The following is a 25,979-nucleotide window of genomic DNA, read 5'->3' as shown; positions in this document are numbered from 1 at the left end:
GTTTATTAATTCTATATGATGTTTGTTTTATTGAAAAATATTTATAATTTTTTTTTATATATTTTTAGACACATACGATAAAGCAAAAGACAAGCTTAAATTGGCTGAACAAATTTCTGATATAGATGGCAATGATGATGTTGGAAAATGCTGGGTTTCACGTTTTACTGATCAGTAGCTAACAGATTGTCGATATGACAAGACAACTTTCATGTTTCTATTTTTAATTAATGTAATTGCTGAATAAGAACAACACTTGAAAAGGACCACAATGTGAGTCGAAACGTAGTGTGTACTTATTTTCAATAAATGAATAGCCAGTTTTTGGTCGAATTAAATTGCATCTTATTATTTGTGAAAAATTTTATCACTGGCGATCAACAATAAATTGTGAAGATTTAATATATATAATATATAATATCAGTTTCTAATTATTATATGCATATTACAGTTATTATTTCACTCGTGCAATTAATAGTCAAATAAAATTAATTATTTCTAAATTATATTACTAAACGTGTAAAAAAGTAATAAATAGTTATTAAATTTAATAAATATTATATAATTAAAGTTAATAAATAGTTATTAATAATATTGTTAGTTTTAACATTTCTTTTTATTTCTTCTTTTATTAATTTCGCTATCCCCCCTGTCCTACTCTCCCAAAACTTCTGCCCTACCCCATCCACCCTCCGTTTCTTTCTATTTTCCCATCATACCCCCCCCAGATACCTCGTCTTACCCCCCCCCCCTATTTCCCTCCATATATTTCTTTACTACCTTCCTCCTCCCCCCCAGATATTCCGTCCTACCCCACCCAACGTAATACTAATTCCCCGTGTTCTGTTGGAGACCATATGTGTGTGTTTATATGCGTGTGCGTGAATGAATGAATGAATGAATGTGTGCTAGTGCGTATGTATGTGTGTATGTGTGTGCGTGTGCGCGTGTATGTGTATATGTGTGTATGCCCATATGATCTCAAGTCTATATTGATTCTCTTCTTCCTCATCGTATCCCTCGCCTATAGATATTATTCAGTGGTCGATAGGGTACCATCCTCTTCGGCATCAAATCTCCTTTGCCTCTCTCTCTTTCCGCCTCTTCTTTAGCGCGCATGACTGATTCTGCAAAATCAATCACCGTTTTCCATGATTCTTTATTCTCAACTATTTTATTCATTATAGTCTCGAATCTCAAGTCTTCTCTTATTTGTCTTATTAGTTTCCGTCTTTCCTCGGTCCATGCTGCACATCTTTGTATTGTGTGTTCTGCCGTATCGATCTCGTCTTTACAATGGGCGCAAATTTGGTGTGTTTGATTTGCCTATCCTATACAGGTAGTTGTTAAACCGCCTAGTCACTATCTGTGTTAGGTGAAACGTTAAGTGATCTCTTTCCCTATCCAACAATTCGGAGAACATCGGCATTATGATGTCTCTTGTTCTCATCCCTGGATTATTAGGATTATTTAGGTGCAATTCCCATTGTCTCCTCATGATGAATTCTTCGTTCTTCTTAATTTCTTCCTCCTCTTCTGTACTTCAGTCTTCTGAATTCCGGAGGTCTCGGATTCGGACAAAAATTCTCTTTCTTGCCGCAGCTACAAGATATAGCGGGACATTTCTCGCTAGGAGTGTAGCCTCATATGATGTTGTCCTGTAAGCTGCTATTACTCTGATTGCTAAGGATCTCTGTAGTCTTTTAAAAGGATCTTCTTTGTCGCCGTCAACACGTCACTCCATACGGGTGCGCCACCCGTTAGCACTGATATTATAACCCGTATATTAGCACTGATAATATAACATTGGCAAATAGCTTTCTTTTAGCCTCAGATGGTCAAACGAGGTAAATATAAAATTCTGAAGTTGAGAAAAACTGAAGTAATATATCAAATTAAATAAAAAATTGTGATTTCTCATATATAGGACAAACAAAAAGACATTTAAATACTCAAATTAAAAAACACAAAAATGATATAAAATTGCATGAGAGTAATCACTCAGTTATAAATAAACATAGAGTGGATTTTAAATATTAATTTGACTGGGAAAATCCGAATATTTTACATAATAAGATATATACAAAAAAGAGAACTGAAATGTTTTTTATAAAAAGGTTAACAATACATTAAATGCTCAAAATAATAAGGTCATTAGAATCGTTTAAAAACTTATATTGTATTGACGAATTGCTTACATACCAACAAGATGTCTTAAGAGACGCAAGTTTTAATATATAGTGACAGATATGTTCTTAGGAATTAACACTACTTTAATTATATTGCCATCTTAAAAGAATTGTAAGTTTTTAATGTTAGTTTTTCTTTTTTGCTTATCTGTTTTGATTATTTTTGTATGATTGATGAAATTGCTTTTGTTGTATTTATAATTTCAGAATTATTTGATAAAGACCTGATAAAAATTATCGTTGTGTGGGATAATTTAAGTAACGGAATAAGTTTGTATAGCGGCAACATTTGTCGAAGATTTGAGCGTAATATTAAGCATTATAAATTTAGATTATTGAGACTCGAGATAAAAGACATTAATGTTAACTTGAAATATTTACACAAGAAAATAGCATATATTGAGCGCAGACTTTTTGATTCATTACCTCGAGAGTTACTCACGAATTTTACAGAACTTAACAGGAATAGAATTTCGGTTTTTAAACATATGACTAAAAATAAATTAATTGACAAATTTAATGCATTGCTACGTAAACATAATGTAGTCGTGAATCCTTTCATTAATATTGATAAATCTAAGTGGATTGTTAATCTTATTGTAAGAAAGAAATACCGGATAATGTACTTGACTTATTAAGCCTTGGCGATCATTTCGGTTTACCAATACAACAATGTTTTAAGGAAGACCGGATTAATACCGCACTTGAGATTGTTAAAAGTCTAGAAGTGAATATTAACAAGATCCCTTCTAACTTACGTGAAACAACTAAGATTTCGGTAGTTAATTCTATCCAGAATTTTTTAAGTACACAGAGGCATACTAATTATATAGATAAATATATTCTTAAATGTTTTGCTGAGTCAAAAAATTTTTTTGAATCCACAAAGTTGACTTTCCACTGCAAATTATAGTATCGTCTTTATGTAGCCCGTTATATAATTTGTCGAACTACATCCATAGTATACTTATTAATTCTATTAAAAAACCGAGATCGTTTATTAAAGATGGTTGGTCCTTTGCCGAGAATATTAAGAACAAAGTAATTAATGACGATAAAGTACTAATATCATTAGATGTTATTTCCTTATTTACGAATAGAATTAGTAATTAGCGGAGTAAAAAAACGTTGGATGGACATCTCAACCAATACGAAATTCAATCTTTCCCAATTTTTATATGTGATTGAGTTCATTATGGATTCGACTAGTTTTGTTTTTAACGGACGGTACTATGAACAGATTTTTGGTAGTTCTATGGGATCTCCGCTTTCACCCATATTAGCGGATATGGTGATGGACGACTTAGAGACTGATTGTCTGGAAAGGTTGAGTTTCAAAACTTCGCTGTTTTACAGATATGTGGATGATATTTTCACGATCATCCCATGTAGGAGTGTTGATGAAATTGTGTCGGCTTTTAATGATTATTATCCGAGATTAAAATTTACGCATAAAATTGAAAGTAATAATGCGATTAATTTTTTGAACACTACTGTGATCAGACATAATGGTAGATTGTTAACTGATTGGTTTATGAAACCCACTTGCTCGGATAGATATATTAATTATTATTCTAATTATTCTTTTAAATACAAAAAGAATACCATTTTTAGTCTTGTTGATCATGCAATTTTATTATCGGACGATTGTTTTCATCAAAAGAACATCTGTAAAGTAAAATCGATATTGACAAATAATTGTTTTCCGTCGGATATTATTAATAAGTTTGTGAATAACAGATTAAAATTGCTTAAGACACGAAATAATGACGATCGCAATGTAGATAACGATAATTCAGTTAGTGCAAAATTTGACCGTATTATACAATTACCGTATGTCAAAGAACTTAGTGAGGATGTTTCGAGATTATTACAATTTATACTGGCATGCAAAGCGTTTACTGCATACCGAAAAAATTAAATACATTAATTAGACGCGTCAAAGATCCTTTACCTTTAGAAGAAAAAACAGGAGTAGTATATAAAATTAATTGCGCAAATTGTTCCTCATCATATATTGGTCAAACTAAATAACAATTAGGCACACGTATAAAAGAATATTTTAATAATATTAAAGTACACAATAGTAATTACCCAAACATAAGTAATCATAAATTGGATAATGGTCATGATTTCGATTGGTCTGCACCAGAAATTTTATATCATGAGAAATACGTAAGTAAACGAGAAGATGTTTTTTATCAAAAAATTTGACAACACAATTAATTTACAAAAAGACACGGATAATCTAAATAATGTTTACGAGAAACTAATAAAGGTCGTTTAGTTTGATCAAAATAGTGAGTATATAAGGAGCTTGAAATCGACACGATAACATAGTTATTTCGTTTCATACTATCATGTTATTATATCATGTCATATTCTAAGATCGAATTTTTGTTTTTTAAAAAAGTTGTGATTTAGGTAGATTTGTGTATTAACGTGTGAAAGTTTTTATATATTTTATTATTTTTATATTTATTTTTCTAATAATTGTTAATATTATATTATAACACTTGATAAGGGCTGAAACTCACGGCCGAAATGTGAATATTCAATAAAATTACTTATTTGCCAATTGTTGATTGAATTATTACCAATTCAATTAAAGTTAACACATTATTATATAAATTTGTCAGTCACATTTCATAAACTATATAAGTGTTATGAATTAAATAAATAAAAAATTGTTTAGTCCAGTATTGGTCGTTTTTTATGGATTAATAAGTTTTAATTATAAATATTTGTTTTTTAATTTTCTAATTTGACATTTATTAAACTCTGTACGTGCCAAAGAAATCACTTTTTGTAATAAATATAATCTATTGGTACATGTCAAAGATTTTTATTTAGACCAATAATAATTTGCAGAATTGGAGATCAATCATACGAAAATTCTTTGGAAATTCTCAAAATCATAAAAGAAGATCTAGTAATTTGGAGCCTAAAGAACAAACTCATCGATATACTGGAAACAAATTTCCGTGCTATGAATCAATATTGTCAACGTTTCAATAAGATCAAGGAATTTTATATTGAGGATATGAATGTTGATGACAGTATCATTCGAGATAATAAACAGTGCGACTTGTTTCGAAATTGGTGCATTCGCTATAAGAGAGAAATCGATTTGATCGACAGAGTTGTTGAGCACCAACCATTGGGTATATTCATTGTTCAGCTGGAATCTTTCAAGAACGCAGCTTTGAATGCACCTAGACGCAAGAAAAAAGTTATAGAAGCTGTCATACCAGGGTAAATTAAATCACCTTTAAAAAAAGGTAAAAAAAGGCGACCAGTTAAGGGCCCCCAATAGAATTGTATGAAAAATTATCGATTATAAACCCATGTACAATCGTAACAAAAGTAATGAAATAAAAAAAAAATTGCGACAAGTGAAAGTAGAAACTTGTACCAGTGGAAAATTAAAGTTGCAGACATATATATAGTCGTATAATGAATCAGTAAAAATTTAAATTTGCAAATGTAGAATCGTACCATAAAAAAACTTATCTTATAAAAAAAAAAGATAAACAAGATGCCAAGTCCATTAATATAAAATAAAAAGAAATAAAAAAATTGTAGTTAAAAAAACTGGGCGCGCTGCTAAATAATATTCTAATGATATAAAAATTAAATTGTTATTTTTAAACTCATTGCAGTTAAAATATGTTTTGTGTTTAAATTAATTAATGTTACTTTAAGGTGCATTGTAATTTTGAAACTTAGCAGCGCGCCCAGTTTTTTTAACTACAATTTTTTTATTTCTTTTTTATTTTATATTAATGGACTTGGCATCTTGTTTATCTTTTTTTTTAAAAGATAAGTTTTTTTATGGTACGATTCTACATTTGCAAATTTAAATTTTTACTGATTCATTATACGACTATATATATGTCTGCAACTTTAATTTTCCACTGGTACAAGTTTCTACTTTCACTTGTCGCAATTTTTTTTTTATTTCATTACTTTTGTTACGATTGTACATGGGTTTATAATCGATAATTTTTCATACAATTCTATTGGGGGCCCTTAACTGGTCGCCTTTTTTTACCTTTTTTTAAAGGTGAGTTTTTAGAGATTATATCATTCATTTTTGTATATGATAAGCATTTTTACATAAATAAGCCAAAAACCCGCCACCACCCCTGTCATATTTCAAAATACGATGGTCCTCTTTGCTTATTATAGATAAAAATAATTATCTTGTATTTTAAGTAAAAAATATTTCCAAAACACTACAATCAAATATTTTTTTATTAAGTATTTTTCGAGTTATTAAGGCTGCAAATTTGCAGTATTTTGACATAAAAAACAAAATATCTTGGGAAATATTCATTTTTCGATTATCATACCTTAATACTTTTATGCACAGAATAATGAGACGAATCAGTTTGTGTAAAGAAAACACATAGTTACCTTTAAAAAAATATGAAAATTGCAATAAGCAGTTAAATAATTTTTCTTTAAGACAACTATGTGTTTTCTTTACACCAAGTGATTCGTCTCATTATTCTGTGCATAAAAATATTAAGGTATAATAATCGAAAAATGAATATTTCCCAAGATATTTTGTATTTTATGTCAAAATACTGCAAATTTCCAGCCTTAATAACTCGAAAAATACTTAATGAAAAAATATTTTATTGTAGTGTTTTGGAAAGATCTCGAAGTCAACTACAAAAGTATGCAAGAAAAAATATAGTGTTCCATTTAAGAAATTGAAGTTGACCTTCACGTAACCTTCAAATGGCTATTCAAGGTTAAATCAATGACACCATCTCATGTCCCCCTTGAAACCATACAACTTTTATCTGAAACATTTTTGTCTTGAACTTTTAGATTTTGAGAAATTACAAATGATATTGAAATGTATAATTATAATATACAGGGTAGGCCATTTTAATCTTCGTACTAAAATTTCTCAAAATCTAAAAGTTCAAGACAAAAATGTTTCAGATAAAAGTTGTATGGTTTCAAGGGGGACATGAGATGGTGTCATTGATTTAACCTTGAATAGCCATTTGAAGGTTACGTGAAGGTCAACTTCAATTTCTTAAATGGAACACTATATTTTTTCTTGCATTCTTTTGTAGTTGACTTCGAGATCTTTCCAAAACACTACAATAAAATATTTTTTCATTAAGTATTTTTCGAGTTATTAAGGCTGCAAATTTGCAGTATTTTGACATAAAATACAAAATATCTTGGGAAATATTCATTTTTCGATTATCATACCTTAATACTTTTATGCACAGAATAATGAGACGAATCAGTTGGTGTAAAGAAAACACATAGTTGTCTTAAAGAAAAATTATTTTACTGCTTATTGCAATTTTCATATTTTTTTTAAAGGTAACTGAAGATATAGCACAGACACCGCTATATATTAAAAATATATGCATAATCATACATAGGCATTTATATAAGATTTATATAATTACAACTAATATGGGTGCGTTCCGTTTCACGCATAATGCGCATAGACTGCATAAAGAACCGTTCCGTTTCACTCAATGCGCGCATTGATAGCGCACAGAATTCCCTATATCCCCACCACTTCTCGCGCATCAACGTGCATCAGCTACCGCAGCTCGGGCGTGAAGCGTTTGATGCGGAGTTGATGCATCAACAGAAAAGGCGCCTTTTTTATTCAAGTGTGCACAATGGCATTGGTCAAAGTCCCAGTCATTGATGAAAATAATGAAGTTTTTACTCTTATACTGGATCAAAAAACTGCTGCAAAGGCAAATCAAGGTATTAAATTATGTACAATCAGTATATACTTATAAAATATAATTCTATAACCTAAAAGTAATGAAAGTATATAATTTTACAGATCCACAGTTTTTGCAAGATATCTTTATTAAATGGAAAGAAAATAAATGTAATACTGAGGGACTTAATAATGGAAATAAAGATGTATTGTGTGTGCCTGAAATTAACACCACTGAAGAACCTGGTAATTTTTATAATTTAACATTTTGTTAAACAGTAATAAGTAATATTAGGCTCCCAATTATCAGAAATATAGGAAAATAAATGAGCTCTTGAGCCAATCGCTGTTATTGTAGCGTGTTTAATTAATCTTTATTTAAAAGAACACCGTAAAACGTTTCAGCCCTGATTGGGCCCTCTTCAGTTACATTAATTAATATTGTCATGCTTTGTAAATTTTAAATAATTATGTCCTGTACGCCATATGTATATAATTTATCGATCCTTTGTTTGATCATTGTTATTTCAATGCCTTGCTGTTCATCTGACGCTCAGAGACCTTCTGTTTCTGTTGGATGGCATCCAAAGGAGACACGACAGAAACAGAACGTCTCTGAGCGTCAGATGAACAGCAAGGCATTGAAATAACAATGATCAAACAAAGAATCGATAAATTATATACATATGGCGTACAGGACATAATTATTTAAAATTTACAAAGCATGACAATATTAATTAATGTAACTGAAGAGGGCCCAATCAGGGCTGAAACGTTTTACGGTGTTCTTTTAAATAAAGATTAATTAAACACGCTACAATAACAGCGATTGGCTCAAGAGCTCATTTATTTTCCTATAATTTTGTTAAACAGTATAGATTTTGTAATAAAATTTACTTTATGACTTGAATAAAATTTTAGATGAATCCAATTCAAAATCTTTTGTGTGGCCTGACGCTGCAGTACTTTTGCTTGTTGAATTATATAGAGAAAGAGAGCAAGAATTTAATACCGGCATGAAAAGACACAATATCATTTGGGGAGAGATTGCTGCCCAAATAAAAGAAACTGACAAAAAGTATATAGTTACTGGTCTTCAATGCTCAACAAAATTTGCTGGCCTCAAACGGACATATAAAAATATATATGAGCAGAATAAAAAAAGTGGTAACTCCCACAGTAGTTGGGCTTTTTATTCAGTAAGTATATGCATATGTGTTTGCAAATATAATAATATAATATTGAATGTATAGACTTACAAAACTGATTTTGTATTTGTAGGTAATGGATTCATTACTTGGTGAAAAGGCATATATACAACCTCCAGCTGAAGCGTCCAGCGAAGGTCCATCACAACCGATACTATCTACATCAGGATCTTTATCTCCAGCGAGTTTCTCAGAGGATTTACGAAGTAATAACATAATTAATAAACCATAGTTGCTTTGGCGACAGAACCAAAATGATTCACAATCAGATTAAAATAATCCGTGCGTGTCAATCCGTGATTGAAATCTGAAATTTCATTGATTGTTATAATGAAATTTCAGATTTGACCAATCACAGTACATGGATTATTTTAATCTAGATCATTTTGATTCTGTCGCCAAAGCAGCCCACGACTGAAGGCATTTTCAGTGTTATGCATGGTCTACAATAACAGCAAGAGTACAGAGTACAAGAATAAGCAGTAAGAAGTACGAAATGGGATTTGTTCATTTCGTTACTCCCGACGAAATGAGCGAATCCCACTTCGTACTGCTTACTGCTTTACTCTTGTACTCGTACTCTTACTACCATTGTAGACCCCGCATTATACATAATCTTGTAAACATTTGTATTAATATTGCAGGTGCGCCTAAAAAAAGACGAGTTGAGAATATTCTAGAAAATTATATTGATAATATAAAGCAAGAAAGGGAGACTACAAAAAAAGAGCGAGATGAAGAAAGAAAGAAAAAAGAAGAAATTAGAGAAGCAAAATATGAAGAAAAGAAGAGAGAGCGTGAAAAAATGCATCAAGATAACATGGAGGTACAGAAATCACTACTTGCCGTCCTGCAGAATTTTGCAAATAAAAAGTAAGTTAATCGAAACGATTAACGTTAGTGCAATACACTGTGATATTAAGGGTGCAATTTAATCAGCAGAATGATTAAATTTTTTTCCATTATATATAAGAAATACGCAAACCAACCTGGGCGAGGCTGGATTAAGATGCGCGAAAAATGTGCCTGATAGAGTCATATTTAAATGCACAGGGTATTACTTATTAATTCTCGCCCACTAAATAGATAGCGTTATTTCTTATCAAAAATAAGTTGAAAAGTCCTGAATAATTTTAAATAAAATAATAATTTGAATAATTTTTAATAATTTTATAAACCCGGCGCTGTTTGATCGTACTTTACTCAATAATTACTAGTTCATTAAGTGTAAAAATTCTTTAGGACTTTTCAACTTATTTTTGGTAAGGAATAACGCTATGTACTTAGTGGACGAGAATTGTACGCTTTTGAGAAGACTGAAATAAAAAGTTATTAAATTTGTTATATTACCACGGTGATTTTTTAGTTATAAGCTTATTAGTTTAATAGTTTATAGTTTATTAGTTTAATTATTGGGTCTGTTTTTTGTTCCTGAACTGCTGCACTAGTTCAGAGGTTGTCTTTTCCTCGACACTGATAAGAAAAGGACAACCTCTAAACTAGTGCAGCAGTTCAGGAACAAAAAACAGACCCATTACCTCGTATGTCCACCGAAAGAACCAAAGATAAGATCTCTCCCATGCACGCGCGCGCGTGCACAGAGAGGGAGAGAGAGCATACTACAGTTTTTATGTGTTAAATTGTACGAAATATGTTATTATTTTAACGGGTGCATCCCGATTTCAGATGTACAATTCTAAAAAAGAATAAAAAGTATTTTTATACTTATATATTTTTTATTAATAATTATAATCTCATTCGTAGCGCATTCATAATTGTTAATCGTTTCTGTTTTCCTAATTCTGAATCGTGGTGTGTATTAACAAGGTTGTCTTCATCAAGATTTAATTGTATACCCATGGGAATTTCATCATTTTGTAAAATGAAAATATTGTGTAAAACAAAGAATGCTAGGATAAATTATGGAACTTTTTTTATGTATGTTAATGGCAAACAGTCTAAAAGTATCCTAAAACGCATTTTTAGGGACCCTATAGCACGCTCAATTGCCATTCTCGTGGACGACAAACAATAATTAAAGTTTTTTTGCCGATCTGTCAAATATCCATTATTTCGAAAAGGCACCATTATGTGAGGTTGAATGGGGTATGGAGCATCTCCGATGATATGTGAATCATTGGGGAAATATTCTTCGGGCAATCGAACAAACCGGGCTACTGGCGAGTTTCGAAAAACTCGAGAGTCGTGGACTGATCCAACTTGTCCAGCATATACATGTGTAAAACGACCAAGAGAATCACATATTACTTGCACGTTAATGGAATGGAAACCTTTTCGATTAATATACGATTGAGCATCTTTAGGAGGAGCTCGGATTTTAATATGAGTCCCATCAATCGCTCCGATAACATTTGGGAAGCCGCATGATCGTTTAAATCGTTCCATTACACTAACGGCAATCTCATCTCTCGGCCATTTAATAAATTGAGGTGCAACACAATGGAGAGCATATGTTACACGCCTCAATGCTCGAAAAGAAGTTGCTTTGTCTACTCCAAATTTTGTCGCTACAGATCTAAAATAATGATGTATCATATAGATTAAGGTTGCGTTCCAAAAAAATACTGTACATTGCTAGTCATTAATTCGTTCTTTGAGGTAAGGGGAGTGCACTAGTTCTTAAAAAGAGACAAAGATATATTTTAACCAGAGGTTTAATTTAATCGACGTTGGTAGAAACGGGCCTAAGAGCTAATTTCACCAACCTCGGTTAACTTTAACCTCCGGTTAAATTATATCTTTGTCTCTTTTTAAAGAACGTATCTGAAAAAAGACAAAAAATTTGTGAAATTGGTTTTAAATTAAACTTTCTAGGTACCCCCCTTACCCTCAGGGAACGAATCAGTGACCTCCATTGTACATACCTGTAAGAATCAGGAGTAGCCATAAACCAAATAGCAATAAATAATTGTTTTCTTTCTGGTATTGCCTTTCTACCAGAGAGTGTATTATTAATTGCTCGTAATGCTGGACCAATTATTGTCAGTACCATTTCAAAAGTTTCAGGAAAGATTCTAAAAAAAGAACGGTGAAAATAATAAAAAGGTACTTCCCAAAATTCTTTTATATATAATCATATATAAAACAATATAATATTACATAGAAATATAGAAAATTATATATAAGCTATTTATAATTTTTTATATTATTTTTTTTATAAATTTTTTTATAAATTTATATTATTTACCGAAAATGTTCTTTGAATACCGTTCTAGAATAATTAGGAACAACTCGCTCAATATAATCCATTTTTTCATTAAAAACGGTTTCCCCGCGTGTTTCAGCAATCATCAATATTAAATATATTAACTCTAATTCATAACTATCTTCCACTTCATCTTCGCTATCACTATCAGTAGTATCACTGCTTGAATTAATTTCTTCAATATTTTTTATTAATAAAAATGAAGTTACAACTATTTTATCCATGGTAGTAGCCATTTTTTAATCGCATTAAACGCATAATAATCGTTTCGTTTCCAAGCGCGCATCATGCGCATTAACGAAACGGAACGATATCAATGCGCGCAGCACATTGAATGCAGTCTATGCGCATTATGCGTGAAACGGAACGCACCCTATGTAACATGACATTGTAGGGAATGTAACCTACATACATGTTACATGCAAAGAGATTACATGTCATCAAATCTGACATCTGATCTGACACATATACCTAACATCATGGATCATGGAGCGACATACTATCGCCGTCTGTCGTAACGTTCGAGATGGACATTTCCAATACATGCATCTATTCATGTGTTGTGTACGTGTGATATATGTGTGCGCATGTTTTGTATACGTGTGAATACGTGTAGCACGATACTACTATGTTTGCGTGGTCGATGATGACGGGGACGTTTCTTAAAAGAAATTTTTCATATTTCGACTTTGCAATTATATATCTCTGCTTACAAATCACGTAGAGCAGAAATAAAGACACTTTTATTATATAATTCAAACTCAGTCTATCGATTAAGTCTAGTATAAACTCGATTGCTTCAGCCGTTATTGAGAATTCGAAATATTATAAAGACTCAAATGTCCGACTCGCGTTAAGATACACGGTGTCTCGGCTACGCCCTTAACTGGTCGCGAGACACTACCGTGTCTCTTGATGTTTCTTAGTAAAACAAAAATTAATTTAATTATATAAATGGGGTGTTCTTTGTCAAACCGGCCACTCCATCTGCCCAAAATTTATTTAATGAGAAAAAATTTTTAAAGGCTTAAATTGTAGTTTTATATGTTTAGTTTCATCAGCAATCTAGCCTTTTTGAAACTTCCAAATGACAGACTTACAATTAATATGACAACAAAAATTACGAAAAAACTAAAAATAATTTTAATTTTTTCAATAAATAGTTATCAATTTGTTGTTAAAAATTTTTTTAACTTAAATTGTAGCTATTTATGTCTACTTTAATAAGCAGCTAAATTTTTTTGAAAATTTAAACTAAAAGATTTAATATGGACGCAAAAGATACAGAAAACTAAAAAATCATTGTAATTCTTTAAATAAAAAGTTATAAATCCGTTTTAAAACTTTTTTTATCTGAAATCGTAATACATATTTACTTTCATTAGCAGTCAGTTGTTTGAAAATTAAAAATGGCAAACCTAATATGGTGGCAAAAATCCACAAAAGACGATTTTTAAATGATTAAATAATTAATAAATTATTTTGAACAAATTTTTTTATAATACAGACTAACAATAACAAATATTTGAATACTTCAAAATTTATTTAGTTTGAAAAATATAAAACCCAAGATAGGGAAACTGAAAAAATAGAAACAAGTTGTTTGCGCGTAAGCGATCAGTTATGTTTATTTTCGCGACGAACTTAGAAAGAATTTGCTGGTAGCGAGGGAGAATCGTAACGTAGAAAAGAGATGATGAGGATAGAGTGATAGGGATTGAGTGAGAACGAGATAAAATTGATACGAGACAGAGATATAGGAATGCAAGATGAGATATAGGAGTGCGAGCGTACAGGCAATCTGATATGTCCCAAAATGTTTTTATTAAGCAAACAGATTTTGTGCGCGGTTAATACAGCTGAGATAACGTTTTCGTTGTTTAAACAGAATGACATTCACGTCTCTGAAAAGCAGGTTTTCTGATTCGCACTTGTAATTACAGGATGTAATCGATAGATCGCGCACAGTGAACTTATCGCTGGGCTTACACTTAAATCGATCTCTTTTGGCAGCGGTATACTGATCGACAGTCTGCTCGACAAGGGAATTCCGGAAACGGTCACATCCTCAGTATTTAAACTCTTCGGAGAGTCGTCTCGAAATTTCGAGGAACAAAGAGAGGGAATTTCACGCTCCGGATAAACGTGATACATTTCCCGGAATCTTGAAGCATTGATCTGTTTTTCATATATGAGATAAATACGACGACGAGCAAATATCGAGAACAAAGACAGTTGTTATTAAGCGCGTATTTACGGATCATCCGCAGTGTACAGGCAGCCCAGCGATAAGATTCTGTTATGTTTAAGATGTAATTGTGGTAGTTGAATGGGTTGGACATGATTTTATTATTTTCTATCTTTAACACAAGTTTTACCATCAACCATCAACCGATAACCATCAACTAATAAGGCAACTTTGCGCGCGATATAATTCATTGTGTTCCGCACTTGCCAAATACAATAATTTTGTAATGCTTGTCGTGAAAGTTTAATTTGAGATAAAATAATTAATTAAAACGAAGATAAATTATGAACAGATAGAATAATCCATAATTACAACATTTTTTTAGTTTCCCTATTTTGAATTTTATATTTTTCAAACTACATGAATTTTGAAGTATTCAAATATTTGGACATGATTTTATTATTTTCTATCTTTAACACAAGTTTTACCATCAACCATCAACCGATAACCATCAACTACTAAGGCAACTTTGCGCGCGATATAATTCATTGTGTTCCGCACTTGCCAAATACAATAATTTTGTAATGCTTGTCGTGAAAGTTTAGTTGTTAGTCTATTATAAAACAATTCGTTGAAAATAATCAATTTATTAATTATTTAATCATTTAAAAATCGTTTTTTGTGGACTTTTGCTACCATATTAGGTTTGCTATTTTTAATTTTCAAAAAGACTGATTGCTAATGAAAATAGATATGTACAGTTACGATTTAAGATTTAAAAAAATTTTTAAAAACGGATTTATAACTTTTTATTTAAAACACTACATTTAGTTATAGTTAAAACTTATTGTAAAAAAGTTATCATTATACAATGTTTTTTTAGATAATATAAGTCAAAAAATTGAAAGCGCGAGACAGCAATCAACATATCCAAACAAACTATCACAGTCTAATACATATTTAATATCATACATTTTTAATACATTTACACACCCTTGATTATTTTGTTATAAATATCATTTAGATCTCTGTATCCTTCTGTGCGTTTATGTTGTTGAGTTTTTTAATGAACAACATTTCTGCTATCTCTCTCTTCCTTACATGTTTCCCAGTGTGTAAAATGTTATATCTATTTAAATGTTATATAAATGTTTATAAATTAATTTGTAAAAAAAATTACAAATCACGATATACACCTCCTTCTTCTCGGCCACAGAGCCAAACGCGATGTTATTGCGAAAATTAAGGAATCTGAGAACTTGTATTCTATGGTTGGGATCTTAAGAATTCTCCTTGTTACTCTTTTAGCTTCCCCTGTAAAGAAATTAGGCAAGAAAAATATTGGTCCAAAAGTTGGCTAAATCGGGAATCGAACCCATAGGATACAGATTCTCAGATTCCTTAATTTTCTTGCTTAATTTTCGCAATAACAATGCGTTTGGCTCCTTGGCCGAGAAGAAGAAGGTGTATATCGTGTTTTATATTAAAAGAGCCGATCTAATATTCTTATTATAAATTACAAATGTTATATAAATGAATTATTTCGCGTGTTATATATGCGATACATGTATACTCGCGCCGTCCGATACTCCGTATATCAATAGTATGTGCGTAGCCTACCGCGACTTAATTATTTTGCGATTCCGCTTTGTTCTATGTGTGTGCGCCGGAGGTATACTTTTACCGACCGAACCGATTATATTTTTCCACAATCGAGAAGTTTTTATTGCGTTAATAGAATAACAAATGCTTTTCCACGATTAAAGTTAATACAATAATAAAGGAGGGAGCGGTCTGAATTTGTGATAAAAAGATAAATTTTTAAATACGAGTTTTTTTGGCTTCTCGCGTCACGTCATAACAATATTTGCTTATATAAAAGTTTCACAATTTATACGTACAAAATAAGACCGCTTCCTCCAAAAGATTGCATAAAGGAATATTAGTGAATTTGCAGAAATAAAAAAGTGTAAGACAGGCAATAAGAGCCAATCGCGGAAGACAGTGCGTTATTCTAACGAAACTAAATTTTTTCGTTCGAATTAAATATCTGTGCACAAGACACCAAATTTTACTCGGTCACGGCCAAGATTTTAAAATATGAAATAATCTCATATTTGAGATTTAATTTCAATAATCCTTTAACCCCCCTACGGAAATAAATAAATGCAAGAGAAAAATATAGATCCGAAAGTCGCTGAATCGAGAATCAAACCCGAGACCTTTCGCTTGCCGGGCGACTGCTCATCCAACTGAGCTATTCAGATCCTTTCGATTTTATACTTTTCTCTGCTATATATATAATAATGTTGGTAAACAAACGCCTTTATGCCAGCGTGTATAAGTTAAGAGTTTAACACGGCTTTGTAATATAAATATAAATTTAAAGTGTAAGACAGGCAATAAGAGCCAAATCGCGGATGACAGTGCGTTATCCTAACAAAACTAAATTTTTTCGTTAGAATTAAATACCTGTGCACAAGGCACCAAATTTTATATCTTATTTTATATTATTATAGAACTTATATCATACATGTAAAATATATAGACTTATAATATGAAAAACGCAGTATAACACATTATAATTGTTGGCTCGAATTACGGCTGATCGTTCAAATTAGTCGTTAAAGAGCCTAACCCCGAACATCGGATTTCTATAATTCTTTTTAAATAAACGTCTAATTTTGTAATCCATAATGTAATAATGATATGTAATGAGCTGTGAAATCATTGATGTGTTAGCCTGAATATTGGATATTTGATTTTTAAATAGATAGTGATCACTTACATCTATGTCGAGACGCTAAAAATTCTTTAAAATATTTCTTGTTGAAAAACATTATAAACAATGTATAAAGCAAACTCAATACATGTAAATTACAATGTCAGGACGCTGTATATATACCGTCATGCTAAGATGACATAGACAATTTTTCTAAAATATCAAAATAAGAACCGTCAAGTCACTCGATGTCCTTTTTTAAGTTGATACTGTTTTTTTTTTTTTTTTTAATGTATATAATTTCCAATATCAACCTTTTATAATAATTCCTTTCGTGATCCAAAATTTTTGTATTATTCCAATTAAAAGTATGTGTAAACTTTACAATATAATCAGAAACCACCGAATGTCTTGCAGGATCCAATCTGATATTATTTTTATGTTCATTTACTTTTGTGCCTAATTGTCTTTTAGTTTGCCCTACATATGTTGCATCACAATTATTGCACGATATTTTATATATGACACCCGAATTATTCTGACGATTATCTCTGTCTTTTTGTGTTTTTATGACTCTATTTAATTTTTTCAAACTTCTGTGTATCCTACTATTATGTTAGATTTCTTTAACTCTGATGCTACTAATTCCGAGATTTTTTCAATGTATGGTATCGCTATAAATTTTTTATTGTTGTCATTATTTATGTCATTATTATTCGTATTATGAGTCATTTCGGTATTTAATTTATTAACTATGAAGAACTTCAGTCTTCTATTAATTTCTGAAAAAATGAGAATTGAATCTATTATCGTAAACCGTTCAATTATTAACTTTTACCCTGTATGCAGAATATGTTACAAGGAATCAATTTACATAAATACTTATTATTAGACTAATCAATATCAAATAATCAAGTTGACTAATGATATTGAAAATTGCCTTCTACAAACATTTCTGTAACATCAAAGTATGTATATCTCTATTGAAATACTGGAACTTTTATTTGCAGCATTATTTTTTAAAAATTATACTTTTAGAAATAAAAAATTATAAAGTTTTATTTAGAACACTCAGTAAATATATTTATACACACACATGTGAATGCTCAGTAAATATATTCATACACACACATGTAAATAATAAGTAATTATATTCATACACACACATGTGAATGATATATATATTATATATATATAAGAATTGCATGTAAATATATAAGCAAAAAAAACAAAAATATATATATATAATATTATTATGTTCAAACTATGTGATAAAGATAGACACAATTATGTATGTATGTTTTACTGTCATTGACACGCTTAGATAAAAACGCGTGTGCGAGATGATTCAACAGTAAAAATATATTATGTTGTCTAAAAAAATATAATATGTTGAACACAATAAAATTGTTTTTTTTGACATGCATGTAAATTTTTAATATATGGAATTTGATGGTTTCCCCTAATGCTGAGATGGCTCTGGATGGCTTAACTAAAGTTTGAATAATTCAATCTCAGCTGTTTTTCATCACACATGCGTATTCGCAATTTCTTTCCCACTTTATACTGAAAAATATTTCTTCTCATTACGTATCTGTCTTTCAAGGTATGAAGGTGTATATAAGTTGTGTTAAAAAAAATAGTATGACACTCTAATAACCTATATGTCGTATTTATTAAAGTAAAGGTATAAAATTTGATTTTTCTTCCTATTAATTAATTTAGTGATTGTGTTTTAAGATTAATTAAATTATTTAGTAGTAAATTTATATAAGTTATATCCATTGTTTGTAACAGATACATTCAAATGACACCTGTCTATACTTTGACGCTGTAAAGAAGAAGTTATGTTGTAACAACTTTTTGTAAATTTAATATATTGTGGCTGAAGAGACGCAAATTAACGTCGAAACGTTCCACATCTCAGGATTATAGATGTATAATTTAAAATAAATTCCATCCAATACTTAGCTCGTAAAACAGCTTTTGTTAATTTGTTTATTATTAATAATTAACATATTATAAGAATAATGTCATATCGAAATTGATATGTACAATTATATATATATAGCAGAGAAAAGTATAGAATCGAAAGGATTTGAATAGCTCAGTTGGAAGAGCAGTCGCCCGGCAAGCGAAAGGTCTCGGGTTCGATTTCCGATTCAGCGACTTTCGGATCTATATTTTTCTTTCACATTTATTTCTTTAAGGGGGAAGAGGGGATTTATGGAATTAAATGTCTTGTAGAGATTATTGCAATTTTAAATCTTGGCTGTGACCAAGTAAAATTTGGTGCCTTGTGCACAGGTATTTAATTTTAATACAAAAAAATTTTAGTTTCGTTGGGATAACGCACTGTCATCCGCAATTTGGCTCTTATTGCCTGTCTTACACTTTAAATTTATATTGATATGTACACTTGCGGAATTATAATACGTAGTACACGTGCAGAATATAATACTCGTAGGAAGAAAAGGAGAGAGAAACAACAAAGAGAATATTATTTCAACAATAATTTATTCAAAAGATGTGGTGAGTCACGATTTTTCAATCACCAATTATACAGTTTAGATATATTTTGTAAAGCACAATTTTTTACATGTTTTTGCAACGTAGACTATTTATATCATTAATTTATTTATAGCAGGTACATCTTGATAAGCAGCATCCAAGCTTCTCATAAATGAAACTGCTTCTCGCATCGTCCAATATATCGGCTAACCATTCTCGCTTTTTGTTTTTTAACGTACACGAGAAAGGATGACTCCTCTTCTTCTTCTTCTTGTATCACTCCAGCGACAGCTGTTTTAATCAAACGCTGAGCCATGCTATATGAAACGTTTCCATTTTCCTATTGCAATCCATGGTGATTTTTAATTAATCATGAGGCTCTCTCAGATTGTGTGAGCACACGTCACGGTATGGAACATGCGAAAAAATAATGTGAAACAATAAATCCTCTTCTCAGGATCGCTGTTTTCTTTACAATAAACCGTTTATTGAAGATACATCCTTGTAAATCACAAACGTCGGTACAGACATATTTTGCAAGATGTTGGATCAATCGCAAGTATGTAAGACAACTGATGCCTATTGTTAAAATCTCAATCTTTCATATTACTATTACAGAGGAGGAGATAATGACTGATTAAGTAATTTTACGAACAACGTTGGTTAATAGACTACGTTGGATATTCGGCAATACGATCATGTAAGATGAGACAATAGGCGGTTGTTGCGGATGAGAGAGAGAGAGAGAGAGAGAAAGAGAGAGAGAGTGTGTATGTGTGTGAGTGCATGTACGCATGCAGTGTGGAAAAGTGATATTTTTCAATATCAAATTCGGCGCGTCAATTTGCGCTAATCGCAAGGCACAAATCGCGCTGCGCGCGTTTCGCGCGCCAAACGCCTTCGGCTGTCGCCAGCCCGTTTACGCGGGCTGGCCAAACAAAAACAGAAAAGGCAAAACAGTTTTGTCCTCCGACACTCGAGAGGATTCCACATCATTACATTGCAAAATTACAAGTTCGGTAATTTTACATTGGAATCTTCTCGAAGGTCGGCAGGATAAAACTGTTTTCCCGCGCGTCCTATTCTCACTCGCTTTGTCGCAGCTCGCACGCACAGACCGAGAGTTTTCTTCGTTACGCTTTTTACAAAGTTCCGTGGTATCGCACTTCTCGCGAATACTTTATTCTTTGTCGATTGCACTTCTTGCAATCCGTGTATTCTTTATCACGCCACCTGTGCGCGACTCTCATTTCTTGTATATAGTGAAAAATACAGTGCTGTTCTCATTAACATTGTCTTCCTTTTTTTTGGTGTCGTTGTGCTGTGCTCCTTAGGTAATATCAATATTCACTCGCACACCGGTTCGCACTCCGCGTTGCCGCGAATTTGCACAGCGGTAGTATTTGCCGGTACATCTTCTTTACATTCAAACTCTATTCTTACGTCCACGGTAGAATTTTTGACGGAATCATTTTGTCGCGAGCAATCAATAACTGTGAGAGGACTACAATGTAAAAATGTTGCAACAATTAGCACATTCTCAATATCACACCCGTAATAAGATTTGCGAAAACAAAAGTACATGTCGAACAAGAGGGCGAATCTATTTTTTTCAAAATCTAAATTTAAATTATCGTAAGGATAAGAATCCGAATTTAAATAAAGTTTAACGTTGGTTAATTTACAATCATCGAATATGGTATTATCTTGTATCAACATTTTTTCACGTATCGTATGTACGTGCTTGTCATTACTGTACGCACTAGTGGTAACGCTACATTTTATACGGATAATATTTACACTAATATTTATAGGCAAATCCAAGTCATGCCATTTACGAGGCTGCAATATACGATTTGTCGAGAATCTTAATAACGATGTTAGGCTGTCTGGTTTATTAAAGTTTATTCTAAAGGCGCATTTGATTTCATTCTTTAGTATTATGATTGCACGATTTTGTATTATGATGGCACGAAGCACTAATAAATCTTCATTCAGCCCTTTATTAGAAGGATATTGTAAAAATGCACGTCTCATCTATAGCATGTAATTCATATGATTCCTTAAGTATCGTAATTTTCTTATCATCGTTTAAAGTAAAATTTATTATTTGAGGAATTCACATTCGGTATGGTGTGACAAGTTTCAAAATTGGTTAAACCGAGCTCGTAATTGCCATTAGATAAATCTACGATATGGCTAGAAAGTAGCTTACAGCGAGAACGCTACTTTTGCCAGTCAATGTTGGTGTTAGCGACATATCATAACGATGAATCGTCAAGCTTTATATCAGCGCCACACTTTGCTATAGGCAGTATTTGTTTCTTTTTCAATGATTTTTTTCGTCTTTATCCTTATACCGAATTTTGCTTTTATGGCTGCCCAAACAGCTGTAGTGGCTGCTTTTACGCCAAGAGTCAAATCTTTCGCGATAATATGTTTTTGCGCTTTCGCAGCGAGAATATTATCGGCATCGTGTCGTTCGCTGAGGTCGTTGCTTCAAGAATATGCAATGTTGTGCTCGCGGCACGCAGAATCCAATGGATTAATACCTCTATTGCCTCTAGTTAATCGCTTTTCCAAACGAGTTCCCGAACCACAAAACTGATAGCCGGTAATATGTAATTCAATAGAAAGGACGTTTATTGCATGATTAAGGCGACCACTACCTTTTATTCTCGCTGACATTCACCGCAATTTTTTATCAACGGTGCTGGACCGACGATATGTGTTTGTTGCCACGGCAAATTATAATGTCTCATGCATCAGCGATACGTAAACCTCCGAATCAGCTTTTATATTTTTAGGAAGCTTGTTCCACAATAGTTCCACATAATCGCCAAAATTCTGTAGCAAAACAATCTTGGGGATAAACTTCAACTGCTCAGTAGTAAACTCGAGAACATCGCTTTTAACCGACAGATAGAGCAACATTTTCACTACTGAGCGACTTTCACCCGGTACACGGCTATAAATAGGCCCTCCGTGGCTCATTTTATCCAATTCGAGAGAAAACATGCAGTTTGTGCGACAAGCGATAATAATTAAAATTACAAATGATGATAAAACACGGTTAATATCGGAGAAAGAAATACGCAGACATGGAAACATGTTGCCAAATAATATACGCGGTATCATTTGTTGTCGTTTAAATTATGATAAAACTAACGTCTTGGTTAGTTGATTGAAAGCCCGCACGGTGTTTGCTTTGAAAACATGTATGCTCAAAATTGCTTCAACAACCAAAATTTCAATATTTGGGAAATTTGCTATCAACAATAGAGGAAATTAATTATTTTAAATTCTCTAATAACAGCGATGTCATTCCACCGTGCGAGGCGCTTCCGAATTCCATTTTTATCTTTGATGACGTGTCTGCGACAAGCAAGAAACGATAAGAGAGTATTTGTGATGGGACGACACTCGAGTATGGACTGTTTTTATCTTTGTTAGGCGTATGCCAAGATACCCAAGCATTTTATACGCGACAATACAAATTTATTTATTCTATTTAAACAATCAAGATAGGGCAAACTTGAAACATGTACAACGATTATGTAAATACAGACATGTATTTCGATGAATTTTACGCATTTTGTCAGAAATGTTGGCAACACAAATATGGATTCGCGGTGATTGACAAGGACAATTCATTGATTAATAGACAATATAGAAAAGGATTTAATGAATTTGCAATACCGTAAACGATTAATTGCAGTTTGCACATTGATTGTCTAATATGATAAACAGCGATCGTGAAAAGATTATGAGAGATTGCGAAAACAAAAATATTCAAAAATCGCTTTTTAAAACTGGTAAAATAGAGGACGACGCCTTGGAAGCACTTTAAACTAATCTTTAAACTTCTGAAACAACTTGTTGAAAACACAGTCGGTGTTGAGTCTGATTAAGCAAAAATCGAGCCATCGAGTATACTTGAAGAGAAAAAAAGTATTATGTATGGGACAAAACGAACATATGCATCATTAAACAATACATAACTTCTACTCTAAAAAAATTCAAACTCATGCGAATACAATTATCTGATGCGGTTACTTCTACTCTAATACAAGATATACCAAATCAAGATAATTATTGTATGATAAGATGGCTCCGTCTGTTGAAGAAATTTACGAGACTTTATCTGAATTCGATCAATTAAAATTAATATTAATCAAAATTAATATTTGTCGCTAGTGGTGAAAATAAGCTTAAAAAACTTGACTACGACGTAACTAGCAATTTTATTTGATTATTTCACGACGTTTCGACCATTTGGTTGTGGTCCTTTTCAAGTGAAATTTCTACAACATAATGTTACACAATATTTTAACATACGAAAACTCATTTAAGTGTTAAATTAATAAAATAAATATAAATTTTATAAACATATCATCAATTAAACCGAGGTTGACATAACATCACACTTGTGTTATTTGAAATCGAAAGTTAAACGTTAAAAGAGGAACACGTCCCATCGTTATGATGTTAAAAGTTAAAAGTTAAGAGCGGAACACGTCCCATCATTATGATGTTTCGTCAACGACTAAATTTGAAACGCGCCACTAAACAATCTTTATTATTTTGTCGTAAATGTTTGTCAAATTCTCGGTGTCTTTCTGTAGGTTAACTGTATTGTCATGCTTCTTTATGAAGAACATTTCAGCAATCTCTCTCTTTCTTACATGTTTCTCGTTATGTAAAATTGTCGGTGATTTCCAATCAAAGTTATGCCCAAAATCACATCTGTGTTTGCTCAAAACCGAATGATTAGACTCATGTAATTTAATATTGCTGGCATGTTCCTTCACTCTAGTGCATAAATGTCTTTTTGTTTGTCCAATGTATGATGCATTACAATTTTCACAATTAATCTTGTAAACTACATTCGTTTTAATATCATTGGTTATTAAATTTTTGCCTCGTTTTATCAGCCTATTCAACTTGGGATCCCCTATGGGATCCCCTCTATCACCGATATTAGCGGACTTAGTAATGGATGACTTGGAAACAAATTGTTTAAATTCTTTGAATTTTAAAGTTCAGACTTTTTATAGATATGTGGACGACATTTTTGTTATTTTACCTAGCTCTAAAATAAATGAAATTTTAAGTATTATACATTTAATAATTATCATGAAAGGTTAAAATTCACACATGAAATAGAGACCAATTCTTCTATTAATTTTTTAAATTCTACAGTTATCCGCAATGGGAATAAATTGACAACTAATTGGTTTAGGAAACCTACATGTTCTGGCAGATACATCAATTTTCTTTCGAGTCATCCTATTAAGTACAAAATTAATACGATCTACAATTTAGTAGACCATGCAATTTTACTTTCTAACGAACAATTTCATAATACGAATATTGAGATTGTAAAGAACATTTTAATTAATAATTGTTTTCCGGATCATATTATTAATAAGTATGTAAATAAAAGAATTAATGTACTGAATAACAACAGGAATGGTAACGGTCACAATGCGGATAATAACGACAGTTTGTGTAATGATTTAGATAATAACGTTAATGTGAATTCGGCTCAAGATAAGAATTATGTAATTCCACTCCCATACGTCAAAGACGTTAGCGACAGTATTAAAAGGTCACTTAATAAGGCTAACATAAATGTCGTTTATAGTTTGCCAAAAAAGTTGAATAGGCTGATAAAACGAGGCAAAGATTTAATAACCAATGATATTAAAACGAATGTAGTTTACAAGATTAATTGTGAAAATTGTAATGCATCATACATTGGACAAACAAAAAGACATTTATGCACTAGAGTGAAGGAACATGCCAGCAATATTAAATTACATGAGTCTAATCATTCGGTTTTGAGCAAACACAGATGTGATTTTGGGCATAACTTTGATTGGAAATCACCGACAATTTTACATAACGAGAAACATGTAAGAAAGAGAGAGATTGCTGAAATGTTCTTCATAAAGAAGCATGACAATACAGTTAACCTACAGAAAGACACCGAGAATTTGACAAACATTTACGACAAAATAATAAAGATTGTTTAGTGGCGCGTTTCAAATTTAGTCGTTGACGAAACATCATAATGATGGGACGTGTTCCGCTCTTAACTTTTAACTTTTAACATCATAACGATGGGACGTGTTCCTCTTTTAACGTTTAACTTTCGATTTCAAATAACACCAGTGTGATGTTATGTCAACCTCGGTTTAATTGATGGTATGTTTA

At 31.7% G+C, this 25,979-nt stretch overlaps 1 protein-coding gene across 1 annotated transcript; it reads left to right on the top strand.

The window, feature by feature from the left end:
- Nucleotides 1-7,855: 7,855 nt before the first annotated feature.
- LOC114936773 (uncharacterized) lies at nt 7,856-10,464 on the top strand. Its single transcript, XM_029310086.2, has 6 exons — nt 7,856-7,946; nt 8,029-8,151; nt 8,827-9,104; nt 9,187-9,319; nt 9,758-9,986; nt 10,087-10,464. The coding sequence occupies exons 1-6, from the start codon at nt 7,856-7,858 to the stop codon at nt 10,193-10,195; spliced, it is 963 nt and encodes a 320-aa protein (XP_029165919.2). The 3' UTR covers nt 10,196-10,464.
- The last annotated feature ends 15,515 nt before the right edge of the window (nt 10,465-25,979 follow it).

This window comes from Nylanderia fulva, unplaced genomic scaffold (assembly GCF_048542155.1).
Source record: "Nylanderia fulva isolate GAGA-0341 unplaced genomic scaffold, ASM4854215v1 Scaffold82, whole genome shotgun sequence".
Taxonomy (NCBI): Eukaryota; Metazoa; Arthropoda; class Insecta; order Hymenoptera; family Formicidae; genus Nylanderia; species Nylanderia fulva.
This window is presented reverse-complemented; position numbering and strand designations above follow the sequence as displayed.

Coding starts and splice junctions, on each gene's coding strand:
- LOC114936773 (XM_029310086.2), top strand. CDS start 7,856: ATGGCATTGGTCAAAGTCCCAGTCATTGATGAAAATAATGAAGTTTTT. Junction 9,105..9,186: donor GTAGTTGGGCTTTTTATTCA/GTAAGTATATGC, acceptor TTGTATTTGTAG/GTAATGGATTCATTACTTGG. Junction 9,320..9,757: donor TTTCTCAGAGGATTTACGAA/GTAATAACATAA, acceptor TTAATATTGCAG/GTGCGCCTAAAAAAAGACGA.